Raw genomic sequence first — 23,749 nt, 5'->3', positions numbered from 1 at the left:
CATTNTGGTATGAGCCTTAAACTGTAATTTTGTTGAAATGTTGCATGTTTGAGGTTGATATTTGTGAAATAGGATGTCAGAAATCATATTGTAGGTTATGTGAATTGTAAAAATTTTANGATTCTACGAAATTGTATTGTTGGAATTGAATATGAAGTTAGGAAANTAATTTGGTACATAATAAGAATTTAGTATATGGTTTGAGTAATTGGTCCTTAGGAAATTTTTCAAATAAATTGAACTGAAAAAGGATAGAAATAGAAATATCATATTTATATAATAATTGTATATGAATAAGTTTAAGTTATTAATAGTTTACCCTCTTGGTGTTGATTATGTGTGTCTTTATGNAATGATCACTTTTATGGCATTACCAAATGAGATTTCAGGTGGTGACANAGCTANCTAGTAAGTTGATGGTAGTGTTTACTGTTCCTTTGATGTTATGTACATAGATATATTGTATGGTGTAGTTTATTAATCTTGTTTTGCATTTTGAAGGATTGTAATAACTTATGTATTTGGAAAGACTTTAGTTTTGTGAAAGGACTATAATTACACTATACTAGTATGTTTGCGTATATTTTTTCTATCCATATGACCATATTTGCCTAATACCTCTAAAAGAAAATNCTTCAATAACAACCATTTTTAAAAAACCAAAATTGTTAGTCACNATAGAGACTAATTTAAATATCAATTTATAAACTAAAAGTTTGGTATCTAAAATATTATCTATAATAAAAAATTNTAATTAGTTTGTGAATTAGACTTAAATGTGTTATTGATATTATCCATTAAAGTTTTAATTACGAAAGAAATTAGTATNTAAATTAGTCATAAAATAATTAATGACAAATTTATAGTATAATTTACAAAATTGTTATATTTTTTATTGGTAAAAGACTTTTAGAAATGAATATCTTTTAATTTATAATTAAAATTTAAATTAATCACTATAATCATCAATTACTTTTGGTTTCTAAAATTAAATGGTATTTAAATATTTTATTGTAAAAGTAGTTAAAATTGTAGGATGTGCTCTATTTTCTTGTGTTGTTACATTAATTTTGTAAGAGAGCTAATTTTTGAATGGTGAGATAAAGTCAAAGTTGAGAGAAATACCTGGTTGGAGCAGTGGATAGAGTATTTGAGACTTGGCAATTCTTNTAGCATCAATGTGGTGAGACGACCTAAGGCAAGCTCTTGTGTTCTTCCTTCTCCTTCCTTCTTAAATATTTCTGCCAATTCCTTACAGTTTGTTACCTNAAGCACTTCAAGTCTTGTAAGTTCTTTGGCCACCGATGCTGGAAACAAACTTTTAAGACGCTTACATTCTTTAACACGCATTTCCTTTAGCAGTTGAAGCCCAATAATTCCCTCCGGATCCTTCTCCCATACATGCTTCAGATTTGGTAGCTTAAATAAAGACAAAGTTTTCAGTCGGAATATTCCGGAAGGTTTTGTCATCACCCTGTTCTCATCATTCATATTAAATATCACCTCTGCTTTACTGCAAAGCCCTACACTTAACTCTTCCAAATTGTGAAAGCAAGAAAGCAAATGAGATGGAATTATATGCTCTAGAGTATCACATTCCCATACACTCAATTTTTTCAAATAGCCAAAGCTGTTTTGCTGCACCCAATGTCTTCTATGCCATAGTTGATCTATAATAAGTTGACCAGTATCATCATAGCCAAGAAACAGATTCTCAGTACATGCGAAACTGACCTGTAAATCAGACAATTTATTAAATTACTTCTCTACCTTTATAATATATTCCTACTTTTTTTATCCCTCACAAAGTTAAAGAAAAAACAAATTTACATATTTCAAGTTAAAAACAGATAAAGGGGCTTTTAATCTTTGAAAAACTCAACATACTTACCATTTAAAGCATTTTATGCTAAAAACAAGGATTTGCAATTTCCAATTGTGAATAATTACCTTATCGGTGAAAATTTTTCGTATGGTGGAATTCAAGTTGCCTTCCCAGTACCATTTGGATTTTTCATCTCCTTCCACACCAAATACATTTTTTAACTTTGGAGTTATTGCCTCTCTCTCACTGAATTTCTCCATCTTCCAGCATTCTCTTACTATCAAAATTTCCAGTAACGAGAACTCAAATTCACAGTCCTTGCATCTGCAAAAACTTTCAAGGTTCTTTAGCCCCACAAGTTCTATGGTAATCAATTTGCCGAATGCAATTTTCATCACTGTACCTTCTTCACTCAGCTCATTGCTTACTATTTCCTCTACTTTACGACAATTGATTACCTTCATAGTTTTGAGTTGAACCATGCTTTTGGCGGTGGAAGGTGTCATTAAATATTTTAACTCCCTACAATACTTTAGTTCCAAATATGTCAAGTAAGTGAATGACAGAGATGACGGACCTAAGTTGTTCAATTCGCTGCAATGTGCTAAGCTTAAAAGCTGTAGTTTTCGTACAATTGAAACTCCTGTTAGATCATTTATCTTTAAACTCGACAAAACTATTTCCTTGAGCTCTAATGTGATTCTCAATCTTTCTTCTGATGCTGGCTCTAACTCTTTGGACTCATAAGAGGAAGTCAACTTTAGCTTTTCAAGATTTGGCATTCTGTAGGGAAACTGGTTAAGAAAATCAACACTTTCTACTGAAATCAGACTAAGTTCTTTTAGACAGTGCATTGGGTACTCGGGTAACAAGTTTTGTGCTTCCTTCAAGTCAATTTCCATGTACTCCAATTTGGGCAATACCTAGATATAATAAAATAAATAAAAGTAAGAATTAATGTCGTAAAATGCCTCTAGCACCCATTTCAAATTTGTTTGATTTTAGGAATTTTGTTTGAGTTTGGTAGTTTTCATTAAATGGTATTTGTTTATCAACATATGATTTTTCTTTTTGTTTGGTTAATTGCTCTTGACCTGAACGCCTTCAAGGCATATTAACTACTGTAAAGAAGAAAATGAGAGCACGATGAATGCATCAATGCAAATGACTCAATAAAAAGATACATTGTGCTAATGCATGATTTTAAAAGAAACATGTGAGTTTAGAAAATCCCAAAAAGGTTCAGGATCCCATATCCGGAAAATAAATTAGTATTATTTAAACCTCCTTTTTAACGTTAGTTTTCTTTAAAGAAATGTTAGTTACCTAAAACAATATTTTTTTTATAGGAAATACTTGTATAAATATATAGATTTGACCGTAAAACCTATACTACAAGTTCTGGAAAATTTTGTTCTTGAGACTCTTATACAGCAAATTACAAGGTAATTAATTTTAGCCATTGACTTAAACTGAAAAAAAAAAATTGTAAACAATGAGGATTTTGTTTTAAACAATTAGANGAACCTGTAATTCAAAGGGTAAGATTCAGAAGTCAAAATGCCGTTAATTCCATCTTAAGAAAACTAGAAAGGCGCAGTATCGGATGAAAGATTATCATTTTTAAAGAGTACAAACTTTTAATTATATCAAAAATGAAAATTTTAATAAAATAATATTAATAATATATTATTATGAATAACATTCACTGTAAAAATAAAATAGCATTCCTTTATTTCTTTTTAAAATTGAATAATCATAAAAGTTCAATTTTTATTTAATCTATCTTTTACTTCTCCTCATCCAGAAAATATTTATTTTTTATTTTAGTTCTCTCGTTATTTTTATTTACTCACTTCTCTTTATATAAAAAAAAAAAAAATTGACTACACATTTTCTTTTTGTGAACTCTAAGAAAAGTGGAACATTGTGTACCTTTTGCGCTGAGAAAACAAAATTTTCTTCTTCCTCTTTCTCTTCCTCTTTTTCTTCTTCTTCCTCTGTTGTTTTGCTGATTTCTTTGGAGAATGTTTTAAGCTTCGAACAGCGGTACACAGTTAATTCCTTCAATTTTGGGCACTTTATCGGAAGTCTCCCCGCATAGAACTGCTTGATATTTGATAGTGAAAGCAATCTCACATTTATTAGTTCAGGAAACTCTAATGGATCAGTATTAGCTTCTGAAGCATCTCTACTTGAAACAATTCCCACCATCCCACGACAATTAAATACTGACATACGTTCAAGCTTTGATACATCTTTTGTCATAGAAGCTGGAAACAAATTCCTCAATTTATAACAAGAACTTACGTCTATAGTCCGAAGTTTTTTAAAATTGAGAATTCCATGTGGATCTTTGCTCCACAATTCTTTCAACTTCGGGAGGTCTTCAAGAAGAATAACCTGCAGATTTGTGTCTATCTCACCAGATACATCTATTTCTTCACAATCTTTTATTTCAAAAATCACTTCCACTGATTCGCAACTAGAAACTTTCAAGTTGTCCAAACTTTCAAACCATCCTTCCATGTTACTTGGAAAAATTTTGTCTAGTTTATTGCATTCTTCGATGTTCACCGAAATNAGACTAGAAAAAGAATCATCGTTCACTTTAGTATGCCATATATCTCTTAATCTCTTCATTTTGGTAAGCTGGATTTCCTCCAGCTTGGGGAAGACGCAGACCTACATTTTAATGTAAAAAATATAATAATTACATTTAGAAGTTAAATAAAAAGCACCAAGTGTAGAGTTTGGTTAAGAACCATAAAAAAAAATTTAACTCATAAAAACATGTTCTTATTTACATCAATACACACCTTATCTGCATTATTTTCTTTTGTCTCAAAAATCTTCTCCATAATTCCACACTCACTTATGATAAGGCTTTTCAGCTTCTTTAAACTACTTGCCACAGACAACGAACATAAGTATGTCAATTCATCACACTCTTTCACAACTAATTTTATCAAGTTTTGAAAGCAGAAACTTGACAAGAATTGATCGCTCCATATCTTATGCATGTTGAGTGAGCATAAATTCAAGCTCTCTAAGTTTGGAATTTCAACCTGCAAACACATACACAGTTAATATTTTACAACAGTCAAACAAATTATTTAAATTATAGGAAAAATGTGTAATATCATACTTGTTCACCAAAAAGCGGAGCCTTGTCACTTTTNTGATCTTCTTCGCTACCACTATTTTTAGCTTGAGACTCCTCCACTTTGGTATAAAAACATTTAAATGACGGTAATGATTGAAGTGTCAAAGTCTGTAACTTTAAAAACTTAACCTTATGGCATTTCTTTGGTATTTTAAGGATTTCCTTTAAAGATTTACATTCAGAAACCTCGATTGTCTCTAGGCTAGCACAAAAATTATCCAAGTAAGAATTACATTCAATAATCTCACATGGTTCTTCACTATTAGAAAATTCCACCATGGAAACGGAGTAGAAACTCACCAATCCCTCACACATATTCACCTTGATGGACTTTAATTTAGAAAATGATGCAACCTTAAGAGGACCAATAGATATCATCTTCAAGTTCTTCAGATTGTAAAGGCATAGAGATTCCAAATTGGGAAAAACATTTATACAATTAGACAATTGCATTGAATTGACATATTTGATGGCATTGCTATCTATGATGGATAAGTGTTTCAGATCTGGAAATCCATCTATACTCAATTCATTAACAACTTTAACAACCTCNACCTTTCCCAACAACAAACTTTGTGCTGTTTTAAACAACAAGTTTATGTCTTTATGGGAGTCAATTTTANTGACATCATGCAATGCCAAAACTCTTGAAGTTTCGTACTTATCAGGCATCTTAAAGCCTATAACAGAAAACTTTTCTACCTCTCCAACCACAATTTTGTAATCTTGTAACTTGTCATAAAACAAGTGATTGGGCAAAACTGAAAAAGATGGGATGCTTAAGTCCACAACTTTTAACTGATGCAAATTCTTTAGCTCACAAAGAATCGAATTTTTACCATGGTTTGGCTCTCCTTCCACCAACATTTTGGTCAAGCTTTTCCTTATGTACAACTCTTCTAAATGTGTCAAACTTGATAAAAAATTAGGTGGAATGTTAACCTCCAGTATAGAACAATCATTGATGTCTAACAGTTGTAACTTATCCAAGCACCCCAACTCAGTTGGCAAACTTTTAAGTTGGGATCCAGAGAAGCTAAGAATTCTCAACATTTCTAGCTCTCCTATGGCTATGTTGTCCTCTAAAGTGCACCGCTCCAAACAAAGCATTCTGAGCTTTAATAGGCCTTTGATTGAAGGTGGAAATCTTTTTAGATGAAAACCAGTCAATATTAAAACTTTGAGATTTTTCATACCTTCAAAAAACTTGTCAGGTATTGTCAAAGATTGATGATTAGTGTCTATTTGAAAAAAATTAAGTTGGGAGCAATTGACTATAGGAAGCTTGACAATGATATCACAATTGCATATAGAAATAGAAGTGCATTTCTCGAGTTCAGGCCACTGATCTAGTTTTCCATTTCTTAGAGTAAAAACATGTTTGTCCTTCTTTGCTATAGACAAAGCAGCATCTCGAACTATATCATGCATATTGAAATGAATATCAGAATTTCCATCCAATAGTAAGCCCGAGTCTTTTAGCTTTTGGATTNTTATCTTGATTTTTTCTCGAGCTTCCGAAAGTGAGAAAACCCCTTCAAGTATACCCAAACCATAACAACACTTCACCAAATCCATAATCAGTGGTTGATGGCCCATTTGAGCACAAAGTAAGAAAATGGATTTGATCTCCTCATTTTCTAGATGCTCATAACTCATCTTCACTGANATGTCCATATTTGTTTGAATTCCCACTAATTCCTGTTTTTTAAGTTCNCCAAGTGCTGCTTCCCATACTAACTCGCTCTTNCCTCTTAATGCCTTTGCAACTGTAATTATTGCCATCGGTAACCCTGCACAATACTTCCTCACAATTTCTTTTCTAGAGTCTGACATATTATGTATTTCAGACAACTTCTGAAAAAACATCAAAGCATCCTTGTCATCTAATGGCTCTACACGGAAAGTCGATTTTACATCCATTTCAACTTCCAATACTCTTTTTTGACGTGCAGTTAGCAAAATTTTGCATCCCTTGTGACCACCAATGATTTTTTCTCTTTTCAACACTTTCTGATTAAAATCCTTATTATTTTTTTCTTTTTTCAGGAATTTATCATCAAGATCCCTCATATCATTACTTAAATCATCATTGTCATCATTATCATCAAGGGGAATCCCTAGCTTGTTCAAATCTAGTTTATGCCAAAGGTCATCCAAGATTAAAAGGGTGTTTCCTTTTTCTTTCTTCAACCTCCTCCGTAGACAATCAGCTCTNACATTTTCACCTTCCCCTACCAATTGCAATCCAAACACGTAAGCAATTTCTTCCTGGATGCTTTGTATATTGGGATTGGCTGTTACTTCTACTTTAACCACCACATTAAANAACTTCTTGTCTNTNGCTATCCTTGCAATTTCTTTGATTAAAGCGCTCTTACCCACACCACCTTCCCCATACAATCCAATCATTCTCACACCGGAATTTTCAAGTTCTCTCATTACTTTCTCCACTGTGGATTTTGTAGAACTAAATTGTTCAAAGCCAGAATTAGACAATGTGACATCATTAGATGTTACATTTTCCCTATAGGAAATTTCATCTAACTCAGGGGATTCATCAATTAGCTTTTTAACACCCACTTCCAAATTCTTTGCTTGTCTTCCTAACCTGTGTCTATTCCACAAGTACGGAAAAACAAAACAATTGGGTGATCGAGCCCTTGTGTGGCCATCATCGTTTTCANACACATCTACTGTAGTCTCAATTTCACTCACTTTTCGAACCCATTCAATAACTTTNCCTTCAANGTTGTGTAGATTTTTTGTACCCTCTTCACATTTATGATCTATCTTCTCTTTTTCAAATCTAAGATCTTTAACAGTGTCGCTCAGTTCAACAACATTTTTCTTGTAATGGACTATGTAAGTCATGTGTCGAACGCCATGTTTCCATACAAAATCAACCACTCCTTCGACAACTTTACCAAAAGGCCCCAAAAAGTCCATCTCCAAATATTATTTATCTTGTAGAAGGTCGAATTACATCTATTTCCCAACAAACATAAAGTGGAAACATATCAGTCAATAACTAATTAAGAAAAGAGATATTGTTTAATCAAATAAAATAAAACTAATCAACGCTTGTGTAAAATTTATAAAGGCGTACTAATCAACGTTGTCTTAAAATCTATGAATGCGTGCTAAATTTTTAAGAATGGAAAAAATATTGGTTAGAAATGTAATGGATTGTTACTTTAAACTAGTATTTTTTATATAAAAANAAGTGTTGTGAATTTGAAATGAATATGTAAGTCATATACTTATTTGTTTTTTTTAAAGACTCAAACAATCAAGATTCTGTAATTTCAATTTTTAGGCGTTTATGTAGTAAGAATGTAAAATGTTTAAAATGAATTTATAAATTTATAAGATTTGATATAACTCTATTGACTTATAAAACTTTCAAAAATTACCATGTTTGAACAAGAAAAACCAAGACAACTTTTTTTAAGTCTTTTAATAAATGATTAGTTTTGAGTTCATGTTTTACTATATTAGTTCTCTATGTATTACTATGATTATTCTTTAATTTCTCCTATTGAGTTTTAACAATAAATGGTTTATACTATCTGGAAATATTAAAAATATTATGCGTATACTTTAGTTCAATTGGAGATTAATGTTTTCAAATTAAAGAACCATGCATAATTGTAATTTTTTTTTATCAATCCTTAAATTTAGTTTGATTAATTTTTTGAGTAAAAGAGTGAAGATTGAAAGGCCAAAGCAAGTGAAGTTTTTAAAAGCACCAGATTTGCATACATTTAAGGGGATACTCAAATTTTGTGCATTTCTTAAAGGCTTAAATCCTTGATTGGTTCTCATGTTAGGAAGGAATTTTCAATTTAGTATTAGCTTTTAAAAAGTGTATACATTGAATATCCATGTTTTGTAATTTGTATCAATTTAGTGAATTAAAGACACTTCAAACAAGTTTGTAACAACAATTGGAAGGTGTCCAAACGTTCAAACAGTTAATAAACATGCTGCAACTCAAAATGACTTGTCCACTTTATCTAGGTGTCCACTTTTTTTTGTCAAGAGTCTTTGGAGAGACAAAAGTCTAGGGAAAAAGGTATCCAACTAGGTGAATAAAATCTAGATACTTTCACACGATCACCAACTAGAGAATGTGTAAAAATGAGATCAAAGGAATGGATTATGAACGACAGTGGTGTGAGGATCCAAATTTTGTTAAGTGTACGTTGAAAGTTTTTTGAAGATAAATTGAAGGAAAAATTTGAGTTTGATGTTAAGCTGAGAAACATAGATGGCCGTGTGAAAGTAATAAAAGTCCTGGCCCAGATGGGTATAATTTTGCCTTTATTAAGAAATTTTGGGAGGTCATGAAAAAGGGCACTATGCAAGTTGTACAAGCTTTTCAACATATTGGAAACATCTCAAGGGGATGCAATGCTTCTTTGATAACTTTAATACCTAAGGTGGACAATTCAGGAGGCTTGCTGGTCTTAAGGTTAACTTTCTCGAAAGTAAAATGGGTGGGTTGAGTGTTGAGGACTTTAAATTGAAAAGGTATTCAGAAATCTTGTGATGTACAATTATGAATATCCCATTCTTATATAGGCTTGCATGTGGGTGGAAATTCTAGGAAAAATGATTTCCGGCGGAATGTGCTCTCCAAAATTAGGAAAAGATTATCAAGATGGAAAGGCATATTCTTATCTTTTACCGGATGATAATAAGTCTTATAAAATCAGTTATAACATCCCTATCATTATATTACCTATCACTCTTCGAAGCACCCTACCATAACCAAAGAAATTACGCACAAAGAAATTTTTTATGCGGGTGGGGACATGAATGTAGAAAGATAGTCTGATTGAAATGGGAGCACTTATGCAAAATCAAAGATAAGGGTGGGCTTGGAACTAAAGACATTAAACTCTTCAATACAACTCTAATAGGTAAATGGAAATGGAGATTGGGAACAAAAATAGAAGGTCTATGAAAGGAAATTTTAGAGTCTAAATATGGGTCTTGGTGGAACTTAAATGGTAGAACTAATCCCAAGTATTAATCATGGTAGTGAAGGGACTTACGAAATATATGTGGGGAAGGTGGAGAATGAAGTTGGTTTGATGAGAATATTAGTTGGAAAATAGGCTCAGGCGCAAGGATAAGGTTTTGGGAAGACAAATGGATTGGAAATACTCCACTCATGTATAGATACCCTAGACTATACTCAAATGCTAAACTAAAGCAAGCTACATTAGGGGGAGTCAGGTGAATGGATACAAGCAATAACTGGGTTGAGGTAAGTATTGTTATTCATAATCAAGCAAATATGAAGTTTCAGCATTTCTTCCTAATGGAAATGAATGTCAATGGAAATAATGTGTGGAGGTGTATGTGGGTAGCAATCATTTGGACTATACGGAGTCATAGGAATAGTGTTATCTTTAAGAATAAGAGAGTGGAGGTGTTTGTCGATGAAAATTTTATGATTAGGTGTATTTTATATGTTATGTAAGTTAGATGCTTAAGGTTATAGAAATTCATGAATATTAAGTTGTATTATGTAATGTTGTAAAATAAATGAAAATTTTCCGTTTCTTTTCCCTTTGTGTTTTCTTTCCCTTTCTGAATATTCCCCTCTTTAGAATTGCTGCTGCTGTGTAAAAGTTAATGATTTGAGGAATGGATGGATTAAAAGAGGTGAAGTAAGAGTAGTGTTAAGGATCTAACCTTGAGTATGAGAAAGACTGAGAATAAGAAACCTTTGATTCATCACCATCAACCATTTTCCATTTCTTTTCTCCTTTATACGCCTCTTTCCCTTACTCAATATTCCCCTCCTTTACAACTTACTGCTGCTCACACTTCAAACATCCAAAAAATTCTAAGTAATACTATCCATCTTTCTATGCCTCAAATCTTAAAAAAGAAATAAATGAGTCGATATATAGATCGATGGTTGATCTATATATATATAAGCAATAAAACAGCTCTGTTATTGGATTTCGATTACCTTAAGTTGTGATTTGCCTTAGTTGGCACTGTTCCAAGTCGGGAGAGCCGAGCAATACTGCAAAAGAATACTGAGAGCATATGAGAAAGAGGAGAAAATATTTTGGTTTTGCGTAAATAATTAGTTATTTAGAACAAGAAATGAGGAAGATGATTAAGAGAGAGACAAACCTAAACTTCAAAGGGAAAGTATCAAGTTCTCATATGAGTGTTTACTTGACCCTGAATAAAGCTTTAAAGAGAGCACTGAGAATGGGACAAAAATAACAGTACACTATCTTCCTCCTACACTTGCTTCCTTTCAAAATATACCAAATACATTCAAAAATTTTAGCTTGTAGTGTTCACATACTATAAATAATGCTTTAAATTTTTAATAATTACTGCCATTGTTTATAGATTATTAATTACATGTGAAAGGTAATGCAGAGATAATATCTTTTGGATTATAGTAAAACATGTTGTCCTTAAATATTAGATAGATATCTATTATGATTTCTTTAAGAAAATCATTGCCTATAAAGTTATGGACGACAATTCTAATTTTATCCTAATCTTCACCGAGTATATCTAAAAGCCATTGCGGTTGGAGTGGGAGATTAAGGTCTTGTTCATTTGAGTGGATTTGAGGAAGAGTAATCGAGTGGATTCGAGAGGATTTGAAGATAATTTTTTTTTTTATTTGAGTGAATTTGGAGGTAAACGAGAGTGGATTTGGAAGTAAAGTTTGTGAGAATTGGTATAGGATTTAATTTATGTGATAGATTAAAAAAATTACTTCCAAATCCACTCTTGATTACCTCCAAATTCACTCAAATAAACAACAACAAAAATCATCTTCAAATCCATACAATTACTCTCCCTTAAATTCACTCAAGTAAACAAGACGTAAGTAAGGAAATGAAATGAGAGAAAAAGCAGAATGAGGAAGAAAGAGAAAACATGTATGAGTTGATTAATTACTGAGAGAGAGGTGAAGTTTTTTTGGAAAGATGAGAGAGTATAGATGTGTTTTTTTTTCTTATTTGGCAAGAAATTAATTTTCACTTTTTCTATGGTTTTCTTTTTTGTCTGTGCAGCAGCATATGATAAGAATTTCAATTTGTACTCCATTAAATTGTATGTATTTTAGATATAAGAATATACAGGAAAATTAAGAAAACATAAATTAGAATTGGAAAGTCTTAGTGAAAGAGGAAAGAAAGAAAAAACATATTATAGCCTTGATAAGAAGAAAAGGAAGGCGTACATCATTTAGGAAGACAATGCCTCCAATACATCCCAAGAATCTAGTGAGAGACTTGAGGAAAAAACAAATTTATGTTTAAGGGCTAACTTAAGATCCTCTAAAAGCAGTGTAACCAACTTTGACTCTAATCATGACGAAAATAATTATTATCATCTGTTTGATACATTTCAAAAACATGAGGAAGTTAGAAAATTGCAATATTCAAATAATAGGTATAAATGAGAAAACAGATTGATGAAGAATATATTAAAATAATTAGAGAATGAAAATGAAAATTTGAAAACTAACTTAGAAATTCTAGAAAATGTTCATAAAAACCAAGTATGTGAATATAAGAAAAGTGCACCTAGTTGTGAGAATTGCCAAAATAGATAAAAAGAATAAAGTATTTGATGAAAACTCTTTCTAAGTTTACTTTTGACAACTCTAATCTTGATGTCATCCTTAGTTCTTAAATAAGTGTGCTTAGGCATCTCCCCCTCCAATTCCTATTCGTGCTTCCTTCATTTTTGTGTCTTCTACTTCCACTAGCTCTTCTTCTGTTGGTTCATCTTTTCCTTTCTTTTGAGGTTCAGATCCTTCTTTTGTTGTCTGTTGCATCATTGTGGGTTGCAAGATGCTCCTTTTATGCTGCAACAACCCCACTAGCCTCCCTTGAAAAGAAAAGGATGTCTCCAGGTCATGACACAAATAATGTGAATTGTTCTAGGGTGATGTAGTGGACTGACATATTATTTTTAATCTGCTCAAACAAGTCATATAGAATTTGATGGATGGTCATCTGAGCCCCATGTGATGAAGGGGACTGACATGTTATTTTTGAGTTGCTCAAACAAGTTATAGAATTTGATGGATGGCCATCTGAGCCCTATGTGAAGCTCCCAATTGTTATTGTATATAGCTAATCCTAGACATAATTGAAGTAATTGTCTCTTGTTGCTGATGGAATAGGGTATGTACAAATGGTGGAATATAATGTTAGCAAAATGATGAAGGTGAAGTTTTGGTGATGTCCAAATCAAGTCAAGATATATCAAGATTCATGAAGATTCTTTGAAGACTTATTTTTGTTATGAAAAGCTTTTGTAATAATTGTATTTTAATGTTTAGGACTTAGATTTGTAGTAGGTTTTGATTCTTGTACCTTCATACTTTATATTTGCTATTCAGAATAAAAAACGCATTGTCTTAATCGATTAAACCCAATTATAATCGATTAAAACGTTACAGGTGCTGAAAACTCAACTGGCAAGGGAATAATCGATTAATACCTTTTTTAATCGATTAGTTAATCGATTAATCCTTAGAATAATCGATTAAAAACTAGCCGTTGGAGTTTTCTGGTTTTTGAAAACTAGTCGTTGTACTCATTTTAATCGATTAACACTAATATTAATCGATTAAATGTGTTAAATGGCTAGTTTCGAAGAATGGAAGAGTATTGGCTTGAGTCTATAAATTGGCTCATTATTTCTATTAAAAACATCTCTTCCCTTGCGCTAAAATACTCAGAACTCTTTGAGAATTATGTGCACTTAATCAGCTAAGGAAACTCTTGTTTGTGGTGCTGGTACATTGCTACTACGGTGACGGAGGAATAACTGGTTCATCCTTGGTGCGTCTAAGGAGGTGTGTAAAGATGATCATCCTTCGTGAAGTATTCGGAGGACATGTTTCATCCTTCGTGAAGTATTCGGATGAGGTGTCTCATCCTTTGTGAAGATTCAAAGGAGGTGTAGGTTCATCTCTTGTGGTATCAAGAGAGGTGGTTTCTAAACTCTTACAAATTTTTTACTTCCTTACAGTAGGTATATCATGACAACTTTTCTTTTTGGTGTCATTATGTATCAATAATCAACTAGAATTTTAGTTCCTCTATTTAAAAATGAATCAATCATGCAAACTCGGAATTTCACATACAACTGCATTTTCTCTATTAATTTGAAATTTTAGCCACCAAATTATTCCCTATTACAAAATTCATCATGTAACAACTCGTTTTTATCATATAATCAACAAAACATCCATCTAAGTGTCTTTTCTTAAAGTAGGATCATCAAAACCTTTGAAAAATTCTTTGATTCAAACATCAAACACAAAGTTAAGGTTTTTATGTCAAAATAGAAAGAGCAGTTCTTTCTCACACTTGAAAGTGATGAAGACAACATTCAAAATCACTCATTGATGAGTGGATATTTATGTCCTCATCTATCCTTTAATATTGGATTCTTAATTGTTTTTACTCCAGGTATTCACCCCTCTATGAATCATCACATGCCACAATGCAACATTTTCCATAAATCAACAAGGAATAAAGGTAAATGATAGAACAAGATCCTCTGCGTGGCCAACATCACAGTCTGCATCATATTGCATTGTACTGTAAAACCCACCCCGAGGATCTTTTTGTGAAGCTTTCCACATTGTGCTATAAGGCTCCTCCACGAAGCACTCCACACCGTACGGGTGCTAGCCAAGGTGCTAAAGGCTAATAGTAAACAATTCGCGTGGATGACAATTGACATGTCGAGCGTCCATCCAATAGTGATGACCTACAAGCTAAACGTGTTTAAAGAAGTCCACCTGGTGACACAATAGAGATGTTGTTTAGCCTTCACCATGGATGTGTTCTCTGGGTACAATAAATACTTATGTATCATCTAGATCAGGACAAAAATGACCTTCATCAAGAAGCATGCTAACTTTTGTTATGATGTCATGTCGTTTGTCTAAAGAATGCTAGGACAACATATTAATGTTTGATGGACAAGATCTTTCACCATTAAATCGGGCGATGGAAGGACATTTATATTGACGATATGGTGGTGAGATCTCATTCGGTCAGAGAGCATACCAAGGACTTGAAGGAAGTCTTTGATCAAATCAAATGTTACAACATTTGGCTGAACCTCAACAAATACTCATTCAATGTTGGATGGGGTAAATTCCTAGGCTTCATGATCACTACATGCAACATTGAAGCAAATCCAGAAATATGCATTGTCATCATAGAAATGAAGAGCTCACAGAACTAAAAAAGGTGCAATTACATCCTTCTCTTAGTTCATCCCTAAGTTAACTGAAAAATAAAGTCTTCTTGAACATGATAAAGAAGAGTTCTCCTCTTAAATGGGATGAGCAGTGTGAAGTTGTGTTTTCGAAAATAAAAATTTTGTTGGCTAGTCCACTCGTCATGACCCGACTGGTCGAAGGAAAGGAGTTGTGATTATACTTAATTGTCTCAAATGATGCAATCCGCATAACCTGATCTAGGAGACCCCTAACCTAAACTAATTTATTTCATTAGTAGGGTTTTGAAGGATTTAGGGACAAGCTATCAAAAGATTGAGAAGGTCGCATTGGTACTCTTAACAGTAGCCCATTGGTTAAAACCGTAATTTTTAGAGCTACCAGGTAGTCGTCCACACCAATCCTCCAATGACAAAGATCTTAAGGAAGTTGGACCTTGATCGACCTTCAGTTTGAGTCGCATGGTTCCATTCGAGGACAACACCTCACCGAGTTCATGATAGAAGTTCTGCAAAAAGACGATCATCCAAACCCCCCTTGGAGGATCTTCTTGGGTGGATCGTTAGACAAGAAGGTTGGAGCATGGTACTCGAGCAACTAAATGGTACAATAATTAAATAATCATTGGTGTTCAAGTTTAAAGTTTCCGATACGAGGCCTCCACCACCACCCCAAAACCGCAATCGACCCAATAACAACCCCCCTCAAAACCTTCCAATCCCGAATCAAACTCACAATCTCAAATCCAAGCCTCACAGCTCCAAGATCTTCAAACCCATCATCCCCATCACACCCAGCGTCCACACGGTGACAACCTTGACAGTAGTCAGCAGAACCCCACCCATGACTATCCAAAGGCTCAAACCCACTCACACACTCACAGACGTTGGATGCTTCCCCAATGTAAACCCCGAACCCCCGCAGAGTCCCTGAACCTGGCACAAAGTCTCCAGCTTGAACCAAAACATCTGTCAGGACCCCGATTGGTTGTTCCACGAGTACTGCTTCTTCTCGAAGGGCTCCAGGCGAAATATCGTCAATGGTCGGAAGCTCGTCTCGATGGCGCGTTCGGAGAAACTGAAGGTCGCGGCGGGGGAGAACAGTGCGACGAAGTGAAAGGTGTCGAGAAGCAATCACTCAGCGCACGCGACACCATCTTCTCCTTCATCGCTCCATCACAGCTTCACCATCGCGTAAACAGTCAACACTAGACCTTGGGTCTCGCCGTCGCTCGCCCTCAGTCGGTCGGAGTGGCCGTTGTCAATGCCATTCACGCTGGAGACATCGCATCTCCCACCGGCTTCTTGTTCTGCCAGTGAGGTTGTCGTCGTTCACAGAGGTCGTTGTCGTCATCACTGGCGCCGAATCTGGAGCTCCCCCCTCGACTCTGTTTTCCCCGTTTCCCTCTCAGTGAAGAGAAGAACCCTAGCTGTTTGGTTTGCAGAGAAGGTTCCGAATTTTTCGAAGTTTGGATTTGGAAGGGGAAGCTGAAAGAGAAGGTTCCCAAATTGCCAATGACGACGACTGATGAGGGAGCAGAGTTGGAGGCCCTGTTTGGGCTGTGGGTTTTGGGTAATGGGCTTTGGTCCTTAAGGAAATCCCAAGAACGGGTTGTGTGGAGCTTCAGAATTAGATCCCGAAAGACAGAGATCACACCACGTCTATGAGCAATTGAATTTACCTCCTCTTTGGTTAAACGAACAACAAGCCTAGAAAAACCATGTCTGTAGTTGTGAACCAGAGCATTCTTGTTCCTTCCAATTAACGAAATGTAGTTGATTTCAAGAGTTGGTACTTGGCAGAGAAATATAACAATTTTTGTACTTGTCTTTCATGTTCCTATGCTCTCGTAGATTGCAGTTGTCAATGGGTGCATGCGTGGGCATGAAGTCTTGGCCCAATCTGTATTTGGCGACGGAGGCAGAGGCAAAATGGTAGTGGACGGTGGCTGCAGTCGGAATAATGAAAAATGCCTAAATCAATTTTTCCCAAATTAAAAAAACCTAATTAAAAAACTACGTGTACACAAGTTATCAAAGAGCATTCTAAGGGCAAGAAAAGCAAGAGGCAACATTAAAAGCCAATAATGTTCAGCCTAGAAATTCTTCAAAGTATATAAATGGCCCAAGCAGAATAAGACCATTCCACCATAATAGCATAAATAAATAATTCATGCATTTTCTACAACAAAATAGAACATAAGAGAAAGGTATCATTCTATATGGGAGAATGAGTAACACAAGTGATAAATGCATAACCTTTAAAGATAGAATAATGATACTTTGACGTCCGAATGTGAAAAATTTTTGACACCATCACGTGTCACATTCTGGATGGTCCACATGTTTTAAAAAATAAAATGACAGAACATGGATTGAATATGTAGTGATAGACCAGGTATCAATGTACAAATAAGTGGGTAGTTTAGGCTAACTTTTAGCACGAGGAGGACATTTTTTAATCTGCGTTATTTTTACATTGATACCTTCTTGTGCTAAAAATTAGCCTAAATTACACACTTATTTGTACATTGATACTAGGTCTGTCACTACACATTGAATCCATGTTTTATCATTTTATTTTTTAAAATATGTGGACCACCCAGAATGTAACACGTGGTAGTGTAAAATATTTTCGTGCTTCACGAAGTGAACTGATAAATAAATCTGAAGGAAATAAATACAGTCACTTCTGCTAGTTAGTCAGGTTCTTTCATTGATGTAGTCTATTCCATAGTCCAAATATCAGTCAAATCAGTATTCGTGAAGGAAAAAGAGTAGGAAGGTGACTGGGTGGAGCTAGAATAAGTAACCTATAAATAAATAAAAGATGAGACACCTCCTCTTGAAAAAGAAAAGGAAAACTGAAATTAACACCAAATCACAGACCACTATATTGATGACAATATTATTTTAAACAAAACAATCAGCTAAAGTAATCATTATGAGACTTGTCCAATACAAATAAAATAAGAGTCAATTGATATAATTATCATAACTTTCAATAAAAACCAAGGCTTAAAACGTATAAAAGTTTGCGTTGTTAAGAGAATAATCAAATGGTTCAGATTCGTATCTCCAACATGCATAACCACTAATAATCCAATAAAGAGAGAATTGAAGTCCGAACAGTTTATCAAAGAGATTTCGATTTAAGATACAATGTCAACAGCTTAATCATCATAAATTGAAAAGCCTTGACCTATCAAACAATTTCCAGAAATGGGTTACTTGAAAAGGTGACCCAACTTACAGGTTGGTTCATTGATAGCCTGAACATAGTCGAGCGTACTAGAATGAAGTTATTCCAACTTGTCATGTAACCAACCCTTATTTTGATGTTAATATGTAACAATCACTAAAAAGAGTATAGTAGTACCTGTTAAACTTTGTAAGGATTGCTCAATCTCCCAACAAGCCATTACTGCTTCCATTGCATGGACCCTGACATGCTGTTGGAGCTGTTCTTTGAAAGAACAGAGCAACAGAACATAGTGGGACTGCAGCAGGAATTTAAAAAATCATCAACGTCGTAATATCCACATTCTACATAAAATCATCCACAAAGTTCAATATCAATTTAAAATGTCATCACTCCTTTAATTTCATAAAATAATAATCAAACACCCTAATTTATGTCAAATAAAAAAACAAAATCATCAAAATTTTATTTTCAATGCAAAGTCTAGAAACTCAAAACCTATATACTGCGCTTTACCTGGTATTTTTGTTATATTTTCATAGTCTCCTTTTCTACTCAATTATAAGATGTATGCTTTTGAGGGACCATGTCTCTATTGACATGTAAAGGAATTTCCTTATAAAATATGAGCATTTTTGGGTATATGTTAATCAAATTAAGCAATTAATCAATGACAAAAATATAGACTTAATTGAGTATCTTCGTTAATCATTTTATCATCCGTTGAACTGATAACATACAACATATGTAATCATCGCGCATCATTCTTGTTGCACTATTGTACTAGTTTGAAATGAAAAACCATAGGAATGAGATTGAAAATTAGAAAAAACCAGAAACATTACCACTTTTTTTAATAAAATGGTTCAGAAAAAAAGAAAGAAAGTAAACGGTTTTGACAATGGTTTATGCAACTCCTTTGTTGACCATCATTACTTTAACATTGATCTTTGAAAATGACCAAGCAGTTCAGGTAAAAAGAGTTATCTTTTATTCTGCGACTTTCACCAATGAACTATCATATCCTGAATTAACATGTGAATAATCGTGTATGATAAATATAATAGAGATTTGCAATAGTTCTTTCATTCCTAGTCAAAGAGACAAAATCATGTACCAAAGTAGCTAGCTGGTGTGACTTGAGTCAAATTGATTTTCTTTTTGATGTGGTCAAGGTTATTATCATGTTGTTTTCGTAATTTTCATCACTTTTATTTGGGTTGTCCCTGTGACACGCCAATGTGAGAATAGAGATAATGTTTATTCACCATGTTATATAGGATTTAGAGAAGCATGGTTGGTTGCTAATGAAGACAATCCACAACTCCTTTTTATTCATACTACTGATAAAGATTTTATTTTCAGACGCATATAAATTCCATTTATCCTAATGTATTTGTTTCCTTCTGAGGAATTATGATTCCCTTTAGCCTTTTAGAGTTATATAAGACGAGGGTTGTAACTTCATGAATGATGCTTGTGGTCCCAATCCTCACGAGGGGACATATGCAGCTGTTTTTCCTCGAAGCATGCTTAATCTAGGAAATATCTAAAAATCTGTCAGTAACTATTAGAGCATTTGGTCATAATTCTGTCTTTTGGTAGGTGAAATAGTCCATTGGTTAGCCTTGATATAGTGAAAAATGCTGATCATAATTTTGTAGAGCAGATGTATGGAGGTAAAAATTCATTTATTTAACAATTTTTGGCTGTATGAACCAGAAGAAGATACTTGATCATGCTACCACTGAAGAGAGAAACAACAAAAGACTACAGCTACAACCTGCAAACTATTTTCACATTGCAGTCTAGATACACGAAAATTCTTCTTGACCAGCATGAGAGGGAAATTTTACTGTCTTCTTTATGGACACTGTATGATTTTCAAAGACTTGCTTCCCTCGGTTATGATGGTAGTCAGGGTCTACAAAGCTCGCTGTTAATCTGCATATAAATTCTATATGCAGTTAACTTGTGAGACAATATTGATCAAATGCAAAGTTCTCTGGTGTTCATAGGAAAATCTATGTCGAAATCGTTCTTATCGAGGAAGATATCAAGGTCCATTATTGATGAATAGGTGACTGAAGTTGGTGTGGAAACTATATCAGTGATATCTGAAGTGGAGTTATGCACACTTTGGCCTAGTCCAGTGCTCTCCCAGTTGCAGAACATGTCTGATTCTGAAGTTGTTGTAGACATGAATGAAGGAGAGAAGCTTTCCAATAAGTTGTTGTCGATCATGGAGTAAGGGAAGATGTTGTTGTTTTCATCGTTTTCAGACCCTATTGATGGAGAAGAGAAGCAAAATGATGGGAAAATTTCTAAGTCCAAGTCCTCTACTTTAACTTCACCTTGTGATCCAAAGGAGAAAATAGTCTCTGGGGGTTGCTCTATTTTCTCTTGTTGTGGTTGATTCTTTTCATTGGTTTGGTGCTGGTTTTCTTCGATTCTCACCTTGGTTTTTGATGGGGGCACCGCTGTCTTTTTCAAGTGACTTGCTTGGGTGCATGTGTGTCTTCCTATGTATGTTATCTCGTATATCATTGGATCTTCATCTGACTTTTGCACTTGCTTAGTGGCCAGACATCCTTGTATGTTTCTATATGTGCATCTGTAATATCCCCTGCAACAAAAACCACTGTTATGTCAGAAAAAATCATGAACATGGATCGCTTTGTAAAAAACACTTCAGTAAATGGAAGAATTAACAAGACAGTGCACTTTTTTGCATGCTGATGATACAGGGCACATCAAAACTAACAATTTTGAACTGGTTTTGTGGTCCTTTTGGTAAAAGCATTAAGCTTTTAGCTTATATCAAAAAAGGGTGTTCAGGACATATTTTTTATCTGCCTCCTATTTGTACAGTTGTGAATTCGGCTTGAATATGAGTATTGTTTTTAATACTTAAAAAAAAAGTACATAACCTGCCAAGTTTTTAAGACCATAATAAAACTAGAAGCTCGGCAACTTGATAAGATTGTCAGATTTTTCTAATGTATGACTGGATCAACAGTTTCTTGCACCACACATGGTGAAGCCTCGGCCCCAAAAGACTGCATTTATTAAAAAGCTGCTATTGTAGTGAATTCAATCTAGCTAATATTGTCCTTTGGGTAAGTTTTTATTGTCTTTTTAAAATCACTTTGTCCTACTCATTATGTGGCTGTAAAGTGAACACTTTAGAAAGAGGGAACAAGAGCCTAAGCGTGCTAAAATTTGGTTTTTTATTTCCTCTTTAGACTTCATTGGCTAACTGGCCAATGATATTTGTTCTTTTGGTTAGAGGGTACCTACCAAAATAATAGTAATATCAAAAGGTTAAACAGGTGACCTTTCTCTAAATAAACATGTCATTCAAATTACAAATTACAAATTATGCAAATTTTCACTATGGTAAAAAATAACACTTCAATTATGCATGTTTGAAGAAAAAAAAAAAAAACAAATTTTTACCTTGGAAACTTTGCTCCAAGAATGTCCTTCTGCCCATACTTTCTCCAGCTATAGCCATCTTCCTTATTTCCTTCCGTTCCCAAGCACACCTCCACTTGCTCTCTCCGCCTTGGCATGGTCTTTCTGCATTCCACAGATTCAAAGAACACCCCTTTTGAAATCAGACCATGAACCTTTTCACCCCATCTCCAAAAGAAACAATAATTTTCAAAAAGCACTTTTGACATTACCTTTTCTTAGAGACATGTTTGTGCTCAACCTCAGGCTCCATGACCTCACTTTTGGGACTACCATTTGTGAAAGAGCAATGGGAATCCATCATGGCCTTACTTTCTCCTACATTAGCCATACAATTCACCTTGGCAAGTGCCTTCTCCATGGTGGAGATTATTTTCTCAATCAAGACCTCATTTGTGTCACAAGATGAGGAGGAGGAGGATGATGAGGAAGAGGAAGACGAGAATAGTTGTTCACAAAGCTTCTTTGTTAGCTCCTTCCCTAGCAGCAACTCATCAATGACACTAACTTGCTCACACTTCGCACTCTCTTCCATTTGTTGAGAAGAACCAATAGCAAGAAACTAAAGTTTTGCAGAGAAACTCTGAAAGAAAAGTTGTAGGGGAAGGAAGTTATATCCAAAAAGGATGCCAAATGGAGCAATCATTCAGAAAAGTTACAAAAGTGGGAAATTGGAGTGAAAAATTATTGGTGAAGTGGCGAGTTATGTTGTGCTGAGTGGAGGGAGATATAAGGGATTGGTCATAGAGAGTGTGAAAGTGTGAATCAAATAGGAAAAATAGGAGGCTTTCTTAACAAAGAAGGTGAGAGGAAAGGGGGTTTTAAGGGTGAGAAAAGAGAAGGAAAAAGAGGTAGATTTGACTGCTCAAACAAATGTAAGTTTTCTATAGAGTGGAGCCCTCAAAAATTCAGATTATGATTTTATCATTTCAATTAGAATAAGGAGAAGGAGAAAAAAAAGTGACGAAAGAGTTATCCATGAATATCCTGATTGAATTATTGACCACTTCAAAAAATAAGAATGTCCCACATCGACCTCATCTCTTGAACCCTACGATGGGTAATTATAAAAAGCTCAAACGCGGTGACGTACGCATCCCAGTGGTAGCGAACAATAACGCGGAAGAAGGGTAGAAGATTCTTGGTTGCATCTTGTATTTTAAAATATTCAAATGCTTTTCTTGTATTTTAATTTAATGCTTCTAAAATTTGAAATTCTAATACTGATTAATTATTTAGACGTAGAATAAGCTAAATGATTACTTGAAAAATATTATATTATTATTAGATATTGAAAATTTTGAAGGAACGAGGAAGAAACTATCAGACTTTAATCAAAGTTTACTAAATTAAGAAATTTAAATTCGTTTATATTATCATTGCAAAATGCAAAACGTGTAAAATTTTGCTTACGTTGATTTTGACAGTTATGTGGTGGCGTGACATATTTTATTAACTTCCATTGGTTGAGCCATCAAAAGTGTGATGGTGGGTGATGACGTGGTCTTTTCTGGTACGAATCTCATCCCATTTTTATATAATTTTTAATTTGGAAGTATTTAAATAGAGACCACTTTTATGGCTTTTAGTTGAGGAATATTAAATACTATCTCTAATATACTCTTTATTATTAGCTAAAAATGATATTTTTATCTATTTTTCATTTATGAAAAAACATTAAAGAATATTAAGAGAATAATACAATTTAATGATGTTAATTGGTTTTCTTTGTACAGATAATTTTTTTTAATTAAAAATGAGAGCTTTTTCTTAAGGATTGGTGGCTGAAAGAAAAGGTTTTTTTAAAGTG

At 33.9% G+C, this 23,749-nt stretch overlaps 2 protein-coding genes across 2 annotated transcripts in view; both read right to left on the bottom strand.

Moving 5' to 3' along the window:
* The window catches only part of LOC106774205, a 36,561-nt gene extending 25,320 nt beyond the window's left edge, over positions 1-11,241 (bottom strand). Inside the window, exons 1-8 of the mRNA XM_014661111.2 lie at positions 11,154-11,241; positions 10,984-11,040; positions 10,701-10,834; positions 4,974-7,979; positions 4,645-4,893; positions 3,761-4,510; positions 1,951-2,748; positions 1,126-1,734 (exon numbers count right to left, since the gene is read on the bottom strand). Of these exons, the coding sequence (XP_014516597.2) occupies positions 1,126-1,734; positions 1,951-2,748; positions 3,761-4,510; positions 4,645-4,893; positions 4,974-7,940 (5,373 nt within the window). The 5' untranslated portion in view covers positions 7,941-7,979; positions 10,701-10,834; positions 10,984-11,040; positions 11,154-11,241. The remainder of the gene's footprint in view (positions 1-1,125; positions 1,735-1,950; positions 2,749-3,760; positions 4,511-4,644; positions 4,894-4,973; positions 7,980-10,700; positions 10,835-10,983; positions 11,041-11,153) is intronic.
* An 8,893-nt stretch (positions 11,242-20,134) lies between these two features.
* Positions 20,135-22,946, bottom strand: LOC106774320 (probable WRKY transcription factor 53). Its single transcript, XM_014661274.2, has 3 exons — positions 22,152-22,946; positions 21,922-22,044; positions 20,135-21,088 (listed from the first exon to the last, which is right to left on the bottom strand). Exons 1-3 carry the CDS (start codon positions 22,472-22,474, stop codon positions 20,452-20,454), a joined length of 1,083 nt encoding a protein of 360 aa, XP_014516760.1. The 5' UTR covers positions 22,475-22,946; the 3' UTR covers positions 20,135-20,451.
* Between the last annotated feature and the right edge of the window lie 803 nt (positions 22,947-23,749).

The sequence above is a fragment of the Vigna radiata genome, chromosome 9 (genome assembly GCF_000741045.1).
Source record: "Vigna radiata var. radiata cultivar VC1973A chromosome 9, Vradiata_ver6, whole genome shotgun sequence".
NCBI classification, from domain to species: domain Eukaryota; kingdom Viridiplantae; phylum Streptophyta; class Magnoliopsida; order Fabales; family Fabaceae; genus Vigna; species Vigna radiata.
The sequence above is the reverse complement of the archived record's forward strand: the minus strand, read 5'-3'. Positions and strand labels throughout refer to the sequence as shown.